The following is a 14133-nucleotide window of genomic DNA, read 5'->3' as shown; positions in this document are numbered from 1 at the left end:
GTTGAATCAAGAGGGTTTGTTTGGAAATTATATTCTCTTGAGTAACAACCTCTAGGGAGGGAACTCCTTTCTCCCTAGATTCCTCTTTATCCTTAGTTTTCACAGACTTTTTTTTTTCTTTCTCTATTTTCCTCTTTTTTTTTTTAAATATTTTTTCTCTATCTCTTTTGAGTTTCATTTGTGCTTGATCCTCAGCCACCTGTTGAGGAGTAAGAGGATGAAGCACAAATTTATTTTCTTTATATGTAAAGGTAATCTCGTTAGTAAGGCCATTGTGCATGGTTTTCTTATCAAATTGCCATGGCCTTCCTAATAAGATATGACAAGCTTCCATTGGTACTACATCACATAGCACCTCATCCTCATAATTCCCAATGGAAAGCTTGACCTTTACTTGTTGGTCAACTGCCAAGTCACCATCCTCATTAATCCAATGGAGTTGATAAGGTTTAGGATGTGGACTAGTAGTTAAACCCAACTTCTCAACCAGCCTAGTGCTACAACAGTTGCACCATGAACCACTATCAACAATGAGAGAACATGCATTGTTTGAAACTTTGCATCTAGTATGAAAGATGTTCTCCCTTTGTGATAGAGTATCACTAGGTTGGTTGTTGAGGAGTCTCCTAATCATTAAGAGCTCCCCTTCATAAGGAAAAGTAGACTCTACACCTTCCTCTTGCTCACTTGCTTCTTCCTCACTATTACTAGAGGAAGTAGTAGCCTCATCTTGGCTACTATAAATTTCATGCCCCCTCATGATCATGACCTTCTTGGTGGGGTATTGGGAGGCAATGTGACCCCTCCCTAAACATTTAAAGCACTTAATGTCACTAGTCCTAGAACTAGTGTGTGCAGTGTCCTTCCCTTTTCCCTTATCTTTTTCTGTAGCTTGATTCTTGGAGGGTTCAAAAGTTTTCTTCTTTTCAAAAGTTTTTCCCTCCTTCTTGGAATCTTTCTTTAGAAATGAAGAGTGAGAGCTATCTTTTTTGTAAGATTTTCTCATTCTTTGTTGTTCTACCCTTACACAAAGTTGGACCAAGTCATTTAGGTACCTGTAGGGTAGTAGCTCCACTTGGTCTCTTATTTCTAAATTAAGACCACTTAAGAATCTAGCTACAGTTGTAGCTTCCTCTTCCCTAATGCATGCCCTCATCATTAAAAGCTCCATTTGTTGCCTGTACTGTTCTACAGACATGTCCCTTTGTTGGAGCCTTTGGAGCCTATTCATAAGCTCCCTTCCATAATAGGTGGGAATGTGCCTCCTCCTCATAGCACTTTTGAGATCATTCCAATATTGAATTGGAGGATCATTGTGGAGGCGTCTCTCTCTCTCTAGAGCAATCCACCAATACATGGCATGCCCTTGGAAGCTAAGGGTAGCCAGAGGGACTTTTATCTCTTCACCTACCCTGTGGCAAGCAAAGAGTTGCTCAACTTTCATCTCCCAATCTAAGTATACTTCCACGTCATCTTTACCAAAGAATTGTGGAAGGTCAACTTTGACTTCCCTAGGTCTTATGGACCTTCTAGGAGTGTGTTGGTAGTGATCCCCTTGATTCATGCTTTCATTAGGGGATGTATATTGGGAATGTGAGCTCCTACTCTTTTTCCTATGTTTCTTCATATCTTCTTTCAATTTTTCTTCTTCTTGTCTTAAAATCCTCAATTCTTCCTCTAAATAAGCAAGTTGTCCTTCTCTCTCAATCTTTTCCTTCTCTCTTTGAATGGACTCTTTCTTTTTCCATAGTTTAAGTGATTTGAACTCTTTAGTGATATATGAAAGACTTTTTGGAGAGCCATCACTTTCACTATGGGAGGAATCTTGAGACATTTTAATTCAAGAATATTTTTCACACAAAAATAGTTTTTATGAAAATAATATTATTTTTTTGAAGTGCTTTAGACTTGGCACTTGGAGGTCTAAGAGTACAAATTGAACTTTGGAGGGAGGTGAGCTACTAAAGAGCCACTTAATAACCAAACCTCTTCAAGTAAAAATCTCTAAACCCCCTTGTACTTTTGCCTTGCACAAATCAATTTTCACAAAGTTCTTTTCTCAAAGAAAATAACAAACAAGTGCCTATGTGTACAATTTATATGATGCTTGAAAACATAAAGAGCAAGAAAACATAAATTACTTGAAAACTTAAATGACTGAAAACATAAATTGCTTAAAACATAAAGTGCTTGAAAACTTAAAGACAAGAAAACATAAACTAGGCGTGGTAAGCAATTTAAACCTAAGTGAGAGCTTGAGAGGTACCAAAGACCTTCAAGGACCCTCTCACAAGTGCTAAACGAAAATTTACTATGAGAATTCTTAAGGAGAGATGGAGATACACCAAAGGCACTCCAAGACACTCCTTAATAAAGGCCTTGTACAAAAATTTGGAAATTAAAATTTACAAGAAAATGAAATTCAAATTTTCTTCAAATGAAATGCAAATTCACACTCCAAATGAAATGTAAATTCACATTCAAATGAAATTAGTGGCTGCACTTAATTTCAAAGAAAACAATTTGCGACTAATTTAGAAACAAATTTAGTAACGGATTTTGTAAGGAAAACTAGTTTTAGGAACCAAAAATTCCGTCACTAAATTAGTCTCTAATTTTCACAAAAAATTTCACAAATGGTATAGTTCCTTCTTGCTCCACTCCAGCCACCAAGTTGCTGCCTCACAAGGTGTTTCACTCCTCTTTAAGAAGCAACTTTGATTTTAGCCACTTCTAGGTGTTTTCAAGAGCCTAGCCACCAAGAGAGAACAAACTCCCTAAGCAACCACCAAAGCCTTCAAGTGGATGTCATTTGCCTTGGCCTCCTACACCTTTTAAGAAGCACTCAACCACCTTCAAGACTAGAATATTAGTGCTAAAACTGAAAAGGAACAATTTAGAATAGCTACACCAATTGGTAGAAAAGAATGAGACAAAACTAGAAAGAGTTTCACAAAAAATGACAAGCAACAATTAAGGTTAATTTGGAAAGCTAGCACACACAAGAATAACCTATGAATGGCACTAGAGTTGGATTACAAAATCAAAAGCTAAGATTATAAACCAAAACAAGACACAAAGATGTGGCTGGACCAATACAAAAATGTAACAAAAATACACCAAAACCGAGAGCAACACTTAACAAATTTTCACTCCTTTTTGGCTTTTTCTTTTGCTATTTTCTTTCTTTTACTTTTGAAAAATATTTTCCACTTATTTTTCTTTTGATGTTCAGGAGTTTCAATGCTTTTTAAACACTTAGAAGTCTCGGATTTAGTGTAAAAATACTGCAGCAAAAATTTCACACAAAACAAGAGGTGTTCACATGCATTTTGTAGCTAGTGCTTCACTATTTTGTATTGTTTTTAGGTCAAATTTTTAAGCACTCATTCTTTTGTTTTTCTCATGCATTTAGGACACTCACACCTCTGTTTTGTCTCTGTTTTAAGGCTAAAAAAACTGCACAAAGTTTCAGCCACACTACAAGACACAAGAAAACCTAATAGGAAAGTGTTTATGAACTTTTCTTGACAAAACTTTTATTAAGACATAATAGAAACCTAACTCTAGGAAATTTGCTAGAACTAATAGCAAATTAGGAACTCAATCATGTAAAGTAAAAGCACATATAGGAAGGTTCAGATTTAATAAGAAAATACACAAAAATTTCGGACACAAAAAACACTAAACAAAATTAGGTCAACAAGCTAGTCTAGGAAGTTTCAACATACAAAAGACTACACATGACTTTCTAAGACAAAACAATTGATTCAAAAGCAAAAACTATACTCAATGCATGTTGTCCAATCATGGACACATGTGAATGAATGGAGAAGACTCAAACAAAAATCAAAAGCACAAGCACATGAACCTAGGCGCACAACAACAATTGATTCAAGAAGAATAGGAACAAGCAAACATGAATCAATCACTTCATATTAGACATATAGGATCCATCAAAAATCATATTAGAACTAGATCCTTGCAGTAAACACAAATTTAGACATAGACAAGGAAGATACAACACGGATTTCAAGTAGAAAAGTTAGAAACAAAAACCTCAAGAGCACTAGGCTCTAGATACCAAAAATGATGGAGTTGAGTTGAAGAAGATTGATGAACTTCAACACCTCCATGCTTAGGACCGAAATGTTTTGAGGTTGACTCCAAGAGAAGCTCGAAATTCTCCTTGAAGAAGCCTTCAATGGAGGAGAAGCCTTGAATGGAGGTTCGGTTACTTCAAGCTTGAAGTAGAAGCTTGATGAACCAAGACAAAGTTTGAATAAACTTTGAGAGAAACCTTAGAGAGAGAGTTCTCCACGGTTTTAGGGACTCTTGAGTGAGAGAGAAATCTGATTTCTATTCTCATAAATCTTCAAAGTGAGTACAAGAGTAGTATTTACAAATATATAGGGAGAGGAAGCTTGTAGGAGAAGCTAACCTTAACAATGGTTCACTAGGAACCATGGTAAGGTACACTTAACCCCCACGATTTAGCTAGCTTGTAGGAGAAGCCAACCTTGACCATGGTTCACTTAAGAACCATGGTAAGGTAAGCTAACCTCACAAAGGTTTAGAAGCTTGCAAGGCAAGCTTCAAACCTTGAAGAGTAGACATGAGAAATTCGGCCAAGAACAAAGGTAGTAGGCTAGGCGGCCTTGGGGTCATTTGGCTCCATGAATTAATTAAAAATTATTTGATTTGGTTTAGTTAGGTTCATCATATGATGATGAGACCTAGCTAAATCAAATCTATGAAAAATTAGGAGCAAAATGAGTCTAATATGCAAAATTTTGCCTAGGCCCAGTTCAGGCCCAATTTCTAAGCACACCCTCAAGCTTTGCTAAATGTCATCCCCTTTTCCCTACTGAAAAAATACAAAATGAATGTATCAATTAGGGAGGTTAAATGGAGTTAAACTCTCCAAGTAACCTACGTTGAAATCAATATACAAACATTAACAAAAGCAAATAAAGTGCCTCACAAATACAAAGGCAAAAATAACTTATACAAAAGACTATTTGAAAACTATACAATATATACAAGTAGAACTAGGCCTTCTCTTCATGATAGAGCATTCCAAGTGAAGAATACCTTGGGCTTGACAAGTCCATAGTCTTCACAAGGTCCAACTCTTCTTGGATTCTTCTAGCCATAGCTTTAGTGACTGGACCCTTGGTCCATGGTCTATCAGGAATAGTCTGTTCTGATCTATTCGTCATGTGTTATTTTTTAATCTGGAACGACCCGTTCTGAACGTGAACAATAAATGGTGTTAGTTGGAGAAATAAATTTGCACAATTGCTATTTGAGTAATTTTTTTAAAAATAATATTATTGAGTAAAAAACTCAAAGAAAAATCTTATAAAAGTGACTAATCATATTTTTTTTAATAAATTGATTAAATCAATATCAATAATATAATTATTAAAGAAAGTGTTACACTCATTTCTTATTTAACCTTTAAAAAAATAAACTAAATTAAATAAGGCAGAAGGGCTTAACCTGAGTGCTCTGGTCGGATTAACACCGAGATGGTATACTTGTCCTGAGCCTCTAAGGTGAAAGGGGATAACCTGAGTTCTCTGGTCGGATTAACCTTGAGACGGTACAATTTCCTTTTTGAATGTTTTTTTTTTTTACGTTTAATTTTATTCATTTTTCTTCAATTGCTTACCAATTAAGAATGACGAGGTGATCAAAAAGAAGAAGAAAAAAATGAGAACGGGTGATTTTAAATGACATTAACTGTTAGTTAAAAACTGAGCTTGACTTCATATATTTGTACAATTTGAACGGTTGATTTGTCTTAAGAAATGATTTAACAAAAATGAATTTGATCAAAAAGAAAAGTGAAAATGAACCAAAAAATGGAAAAGGTATTGGAAAATTAAAAAGTTGGAGCTTTTGGTTCAGTTTATTATGTGAATTAAATTTTTTTTATTTACACCGAATGTGTATTTGTTTGGAAGCTGATAAAAGACTAGGAAATGACCTAAACATAGAGAACAAGTTAAAAGAAAAATAATATTAAATTTATTTATTTTTTCGTACTTTCGATTACACAATAACATTACTTTAAATAACATATACTTATCAACCTAATTAGACGATTACTCTACCTTTGCCATCATTATAGGATATTTTATTATAAAAATAATAAAATATTTTATATCTGTCATCACTTTAATTTTAGATTATAATTAAGTCTCCTTATATCCATTCTAACATTGCTACAGACAAACACCTTATGCTAAGGTTTTGAGGCAAACCGGAATCATTGAGCAAGAAGATAAATATTTGACAGTTCAACATTTTTTTGGGGCTTCACAAAAATTTAGGGAATGATGACTAACATCAAGAGTGGCAGGCAGAGTATGAAATTGAGGCTTTCGTGGGCCTAAATGGAAAAGCCCAATCCAATATTTGACCAGAAAGAAAGAATTTTTTTATTCAAATAATATTATTTTAAAATTTTTTTACTCAAATAGCAATTGTGCAAATTTATTTCCTCAACTAATACTATTTACTGTTCACGTTCAGAACGGACCGTTCTGGATTAAAAAATAACACATGGCGAATAGATCAGAATGGGTCGTTCCAAATTCAAAATTAGCACATGAAAAGTAGAATCAGAAAGGGCCGTTCTAAATCCGGAATGGCCGTTCTGGCCTAAAGATTCAGACTTTTTTTTTAATTTTTTTTATTTTCACCTATCAAAGACCAAAACTCAGAGACTACCATCAAATGATTAAATTTATTGAATATTAACATTATAAATAACTAAATAAGTTTATTAAAATTCATTACAACAATAAGGATCAATGGTGGCGGAAATTGAATTCATAACCAATATTTGGATATGACTTTCTAGTGTGACCAGGGTGTGATAATAGGAACAATTTTTTACACGATTATGTTGTTCTTTAATGTCCATATCTGTTCTAATCCTACTGGACTTTGGTCGACCCTTTAAAGTTCTCTTGAGTTCTGGATTTGGCCACAAAGTTGGAAGAAACGCAACATCCGAGAGAAGTTTGACCTGCTAGAAGATTTACAATAAGGTTAAATGAAATGTGGTATGATTGCGGCAAGTTCCATAAAGTTCATATCCCTTACTCGCATGACTCGTTGGGAGATTTATAGTAAGGTTAAATGAAATTTGGAGAGCTCCGACATGAATATTATTGGCCTACTTACACTAGTCCAACTTTATGACCAAATCTAGAACTCAAGAGAACTTTCAAGGGTCAGCCAAAGTCCAGCAAGATTAAAGTAGAGATGGACATTAGAGAACAACAAAATCAGTTTCCGTCACTATTGATCTTTATTGTTGTATTGAATTTTAATAAATTTATTTAGTTATATTTATAATATTAATATTCAATAAATTTAAGTATTTGATGTTAGTTTCTGAGTTTTGGTATTTGATAAGTGAAAATCGAACTAAATTTTTTTATTTATAGGCTAGAACGGCCTGTTTCGGATTCAGAACGGGTCGTTCTGGTTGCACTTTTTTATGTGCTAATTTTGAATCCGGAATGACCCATTCTGATCCATTCGTCATGTGTTTTTTTTTTAATCAGGAACGGCCCGTTTTGAAATCAGAACGGCCTGTTCTGAACGTGAACAATAAATGAATAAATGATGTTAATTGAGGAAATAAATTTGCACAATTGCTATTTGGGTAATTTTTTTTTAAAATAATATTATTTGAGTAAAAAACTAAAAAAAAAAATCTTATAAATGTGACTAATCATTATTTTTTTAAAAATTGATTAAATCAATATCAATAATATAATTATAAAAGAAAGTGTTACACTCATTTCTTATTTAACCTTTAAAAAAATAAACTAAACTAAATAGCAAAGAAAAGTTAGAGGTACCTATTTTTCTCTAATGCAAATACACATATTTTTCCTTAGACAAAAATATACTTTTTATCTTTTATATTATTTATTTAATTTAATTTAATCTTTTTATAATTAATTAAAATTAATTTAATCATATTTATTTAAAGTATATCTTAGTATTTAATTTTTTTATTTTTTTTATTTAAATATTTAATAAATGTAACATATGTTATATCATGTGTCATAACAATATAATATATGTCATAACATATTTCATATCCATTGAGTATTTACTTAAAGGAGAAGACAAAAAAATTAAATATTAAAATATATTTTAAAATAAAGAATTAAATTAATTTAAATAAACTAAATTGATATTAATAAATATTATAAGTTATGATTTTTGCCTTTTCCTTAAGACCTAAACCTTTGCAAAGCTGATTTCACTTAATTTAGAAGAAAAACAATAAAACAAAACAAAAGAAGCAGATTCATGTCAACAACTCAGATTGTTTCTCACCATCCCTCTTCCATTGAGTCCAATCCCAAGGAACACAAACCAGAACAGTTCACATCTTTCACCAAGCCAAAAAAAAAAAAAAAAAAATCAGGCCCATCTTGAAGACACAGCAGCGAGCGCTCCCACAGCAACGGCAGCGACGCAGAGGATCGAAACCACACGAAGCCTGAGAAAGAGAGTATTGAACTGCTTAGCGACTTGGAGCGTGAGCGTGAGAATCTGCAGCCTGCCCTGGTCCTCCATCTTCTTGAAGAAGTGCATGGGCTTCAGCGCGCGCCGCACCACGAACGCCACCGAGAACGGAAACGCGAACGCAAGGAGGCTCTGCGTCGTCACCTCCGCCATCGGCTCCGACTTAGTCAGGTACGTTATCCACGCCCCCAGGCCCAGATGGACCAGGCCCAGGCCCAAAACCACGCCGCTTAGCTTGTACATGTTCTTCATCATCGACTCCAGCACCTCCCGCGTCTCCTTCGCCACCGACGACAGATCTCGCTCCACCGTCGGCCCTTCGATCTCCTGATGCTTGAAGTTTGGGTTCTGGCTCGGGTATGGGCTTGGGCTTGGGCTTGGGCTTGGGCCTGGGCCTGGGCTTGGGGTTTGGTTGGAGTCTTTGGTTGAGAGAAACCTGAGGAGCGTGGGGCGTGGAAAGGGGTTTGGGGGAATTGGGGTTTTAGGGATGTTGGATAAGAAATTGGCTGAAGAAGAAGATGAGTGTGGGGGCTTTAGGAGGGAAGAGGTTAAGGTTAATCTTAACCTTCGTGAAATCATGGCCGCCATTACCGTACGATAGAGATCCGAGGCTTTGCTGAAATGGGGGAAACTGCAAAATTCTTCTTCGGCTTCCGTTTCTTGCTTTTGTGTTATCAACACATAACACTCAACACAAGAAGAAAATGCTAGGAATAGCAGTTCATAGTATTTTTTTTATTATTAATTTAATAAAATAATATTTGATTAGCAAAATATATATTCCGGACAAATTAGTCTTTAATTTCGAAATACTATATGGTTTATGTTCAGGGACAAAAGAAAAATATTATTAATAAAATAAAATATATAAAAATTATTAAGATAATAAAAATATTTTAAATTAAAATAATGAAACTATTTATATATTTATATATAAAGACGATTTTTTGTTTGGACAATTTTAATCTTTTATGAAAATTGAATACATTAAAAGATAATAATTAATAAAGGACTTGGAGTAATATGTGTATATTTAAGAGAATATTTACAAAGACATAAAGTGGCTTCATTTTTTTGCTAATATATATTGTACTAGGAGGCACCCCTTCGGTCAGGCAATAGGCCGAAAGGGGTGCCCGAGCCGATGAAAACACACCACCCCTTCGGATGGAGGACGGGCCGAACACACCCTCTCGGCCAAAGGAGGAACACCATGACTCCTTTACCACTAGAAGAGAACACCCATCAAAACCTTTCGGTATTAAGCCGGGCCGAACACCTCCTCGGCCCTGACCTGAGCCGAACACCTCTTCGGCCTTGGAGAAGGCCGAACACCCTTTCGGCCTCATGCCTAGCCGAGGACTTCAACAAATCAAACCGCTGTCATCAACGACGAGTCAAACACTTCCTCGGCCTTGACCTGGGCCGAACACCTCCTCGGCCTAGGCCTAGGCCGAACACCTCCTCGGCATTGACCTAGGCCGAACACCCTTTCGGCCTCGGGGGAGGCCGAACACCCTTTCGGCCTTACGCCTAGCCGAGGACCTCGACAAAGAGCAGATCACAAACAACACGTGGCCAGTTAGATACTTATTATGCGTTAATTCACGTATTACCCGCATCCCAAGAATGAAGGCCCACCAGGCCCAAACATGTCACTATAAATATACAGGTGATATGACATAAATGAGGTACGTTACCATTCCCACTAGCACATTTATTGCTCTAAACCGAACACTGACTTGATCGTCGGAGTGCCTTTGCAGGTACCCTCCCCACCATTCGGAGTTAGTAATTCGGTCGACACGGAAGACTCGGAAAGACTTGAAGACAGCTAAGAAAGGAGTAAAGAGACAAGTGTTCAATACCCGGAACATTTTGGCGCCCACCGTGGGGCCGAAGCTAGAACGGTTTTCGACCCCGAAGTTAGAACGGTCTTCGACCCCGGAGCAAGATGGTACTTACGAGAAGTCAGCAAGAGAACGTAGCCACCGAGCACCCTTACGGGATGCCCCGAGGTACTCCCATACGGCGAACCGATCAGAACGACGGAATGGAAGAATCATACGTGGACCGATCCCAGCAGCCTAATCCCTCCTCGGCCCTCGAACAGTTAAGAGCCGAAATGATGGAACTCAGGAGGCTCCGAGAAAAAGACGCTCACGAGTTATCAGCTTTAAGAAGAGAGAACGCCGAGCTTAGGAGCGATAACCGGACGTGGCAGCCCACGCACGACGCACAAAATCAGTCAACCCGGGAACATGGCGAATCCTCGGGATGGTACAAGGAAGTTAATATTCCTCGGCCGTCGGGAGTGCCGACCACTGCAACGCAAGATCAACAAAGGAGGCAGGGAAGAACACCATTCACACCGGACATTGCCGGGTCTCGATTACCCGACAATTGGAAAAACTTAACCCTGGAGAAGTATGATGGAACCGCCGACCCTGAAGAACACCTCGATGCATTCGTCACACAGGTCGGATTGTACACCGATGACGACACAATCATGTGCAAAGTCTTTCCTACTTCTTTGAAAGGACCCGCACTCAATTGGTTCACTCGGCTTCCACCCGGGACGGTAGACTCTTTCACATCCTTATCTTCCCGCTTTGTGATACAGTTCGCTACAAGCCGACCTCATCAACTCACGTCCATTGCGTTGATCAATATCCACCAAGAAAAGAAGGAGCCCCTCAGAGCCTTCATGGAAAGGTTCGGAAAGATGACTTTGTCCATTCGAAATCTAGATCCCGCAGTGGCCTTGCACCACCTCACCACAGCGCTGCGACCAGGCCCATTCGTGAACAACTTATGCAAAAAACCACCTAGAGACTTGGATGAGCTTCGACAAAGAGCCACGAAGTACATGCAGATGGAAGAGTTGGCCGAGTTCCGAAACCAGAACCGGTCCGACTCCTTTCTAGGAAGGAAGGAAGCTGAGAAGGAACACAATCCAAAACCACGTCCGAAGGACGTCCCCGACAGGGAAAGAGCACATAGGGGGCCCTGGTATACGCAGTACACACCGCTCAACGCCACCAGAGCTAAGGTGTTAGAGCAGGCGCTGGCCACAGAAATCCTAGCAGTCCCACGTCGAGCCATGACTCCGCCCCACGCGGATAAAACCAAGACATGCCATTTCCACAGGAACAGGGGACACACCACCGAGGAATGCACGGCTCTCCGAGACCGCATTGAGGACCTTGTCAAGTCTGGCCATCTCCAGAACTTCACCCAGCCGTCGGGAAGGAGGAGATATGACAACTCTCGGGAAAGGAGAGGAAACAGTGACAGAGCACCCCCAAGGCATCGATCTAGGGAAAGAAGCAGGACCCCCGAAAGAAGTGACCGACAGCCTGAACGAAGTCAACCCAGGAGGGTGATAAATACAATTGCCGGAGGATTCGCGGGAGGAGGAAGCACGTCCTCCGCCCGAAGAAGGCACTTGAGAGCAATCAAGTCGGTAAATGCCGTGGGAAGAGCAACCATTCACATGCCTCCTATCACGTTTACTGACCGAGACTTCAAAGGGGTAGACCCGATACAGGACGACCCAATGGTCATCAGTGTCGAAATCAACAATTGCGTGGTTAAGAAGACGTTGGTTGATCAAGGAAGCTCGGCAGACATCCTATATTGGAAAACATTCGAACAGCTCGGCATCCCCGAACAAGAGCTAATACCTTATGGTGAGCCCTTAGTCGGATTTTCTGGTGAACGAGTGGATACCAGGGGAACAATCGACCTGTACACCTACTTTGGGGACGACCACCATAGGCGGAGAATCAAAGTCCGATATGTGGTTGTGCACGCCAACACTTCATACAATATTTTGTTAGGTCGGCCATCCTTAAACAAACTCCGGGCCATCGTTTCCACACCTCACTTAGCCATGAAATTTCCCTCGGAAGAGGGAGCGATCATCACCCTCCACGCGGACCAGAAAACGGCTCGAGAGTGTTACTTTGCAAGTTTAAAAGTTCCACCGACGCCGAGGCCTTCCCGAGATGTTAATGTCATCGGAGACACCAGCCAACGAGACCCAGTCGATGATTTGGAGTTGGACCCGAGAGTGGCAGACGAGGGCAGGGTCGAGCCGATTGAAACAACAATTCCTTTTCAACTCGGGACGAAAGAGGGGCAGGTCACATTCCTGAGCTCCCAACTGTCCGAAACGGATGCGTGTAAGATCAAACAAGTCCTGGTACAGTACGCCGATTTGTTCGCTTGGACTGCCGCCGATATGCCGGGAATTGATCCCAGTTTCCATTTCCATCGGCTCTCTGTGTGTAAGGACGCCAAGCTCGTTGCCCAGAAGAAGACGAAAGTGGGTGGAGAAAGAGCCCAAGCAGTCAAAGAGGAGACAACCAAGTTATTACAAGCAGGTTTCATCCGGGAGGTCAGGTACTCCACCTGGCTGGCCAACGTAGTAATGGTCAAGAAGTCGAACGGCAAGTGGAGGATGTGCACTGACTACACCGACCTCAATAAGGCATGCCCTAAGGACGCGTACCCTCTCCCTCACATCGACGCACTAGTCGATGGCGCGGCCGGCCACTTTAGACTAAGCTTCCTGGACGCTTATTCCGGGTATAATCAGATACCCATGTACCCCCCGGACGAAGCCAAAACCGCGTTCATCACTGATTAGGCGAACTATTGTTACAAGGTAATGCCATTCGGCTTAAAAAACGCGGGGGCAACCTATCAAAGGCTCATGGACAAGATTTTTCGTAACCAGATTGGGACAAGTCTGGAAGTGTACGTAGACGATATGGTGATCAAATCTGCCTCAGGACCCGACCACATCCGAGACCTACGTTCCATCTTTGACGAAGTACGACGCCATCACATGCGACTGAATCCGGCTAAGTGCACATTCGGAGTAGCGGGGGGAAAGTTTTTAGGCTTTATGTTGTCGCAAAGGGGGATAGAAGCGAACCCTGACAAGTGTCAGGCTATCATCAGCATGAGGAGTCCGATTAATGTCAAAGAAGTACAACGCTTGGCAGGACGAATAGCTTCATTGGCTCGGTTCCTGCCTTGCATGGCAGACAAATCACGACCCATTATGTCCCTTCTAAAGAAAGCCACCAAGTTCAAGTGGACCGACGAGTGCGAATCAGCCTTCAACAGCATCAAGGCAATACTCGCTACCCCGCCGTTGTTGGTTAAGCCCGACCCCCAGCTGGACATGATCATGTACATATCAGTGTCCGACAAGGCCATCAGCACCGTCTTGGTGCAAGAAAAATCGGAGCAGATGCCGATTTATTTCATCAGCCGAGTACTGCAAGATGCCGAAGCCAGATACCAACACCTTGAGAAAACGGTCCTCGCCCTCGTCCACACCTCTCGACGCCTCAGACACTACTTTCAGAGTCACCGTGTGCTCGTCCGAACTGACACTCCCATAACCAAGGTTCTGCGAAAACCCGAATTGGCAGGACGAATGGTCTCCTGGTCCGTCGAATTGTCACAGTTCGACATCCGATTCGAACCACGAGGGCCCATAAAAGCGCAAAGCTTGGCTGATTTCTTGAACGAATTCACGTTGACGGCGAC

The 14133-nt window shown here is 40.0% G+C and overlaps 2 protein-coding genes across 2 annotated transcripts; one reads left to right on the top strand and one right to left on the bottom strand.

The window, feature by feature from the left end:
* Positions 1 to 8320: 8320 nt before the first annotated feature.
* Positions 8321 to 9241, bottom strand: LOC109811221 (uncharacterized). The gene has a single exon (XM_020374896.3). The coding sequence runs from the start codon at positions 9151 to 9153 to the stop codon at positions 8461 to 8463; it is 693 nt and encodes a 230-aa protein (XP_020230485.3). The 5' UTR covers positions 9154 to 9241; the 3' UTR covers positions 8321 to 8460.
* Positions 9242 to 10519: 1278 nt separating this feature from the next.
* LOC145950575 (uncharacterized) lies at positions 10520 to 13219 on the top strand. The gene has a single exon (XM_083061677.1). The coding sequence runs from the start codon at positions 10520 to 10522 to the stop codon at positions 13217 to 13219; it is 2700 nt and encodes an 899-aa protein (XP_082917803.1).
* The last annotated feature ends 914 nt before the right edge of the window (positions 13220 to 14133 follow it).

Source organism: Cajanus cajan, chromosome 8 (assembly GCF_000230855.2).
Source record: "Cajanus cajan strain Asha chromosome 8, NIPB_CcT2T_4, whole genome shotgun sequence".
NCBI lineage: Eukaryota > Viridiplantae > Streptophyta > Magnoliopsida > Fabales > Fabaceae > Cajanus > Cajanus cajan.
Note: the sequence above shows the minus strand (reverse complement) of the source record. Positions and strands in the feature narration are given on the sequence as shown.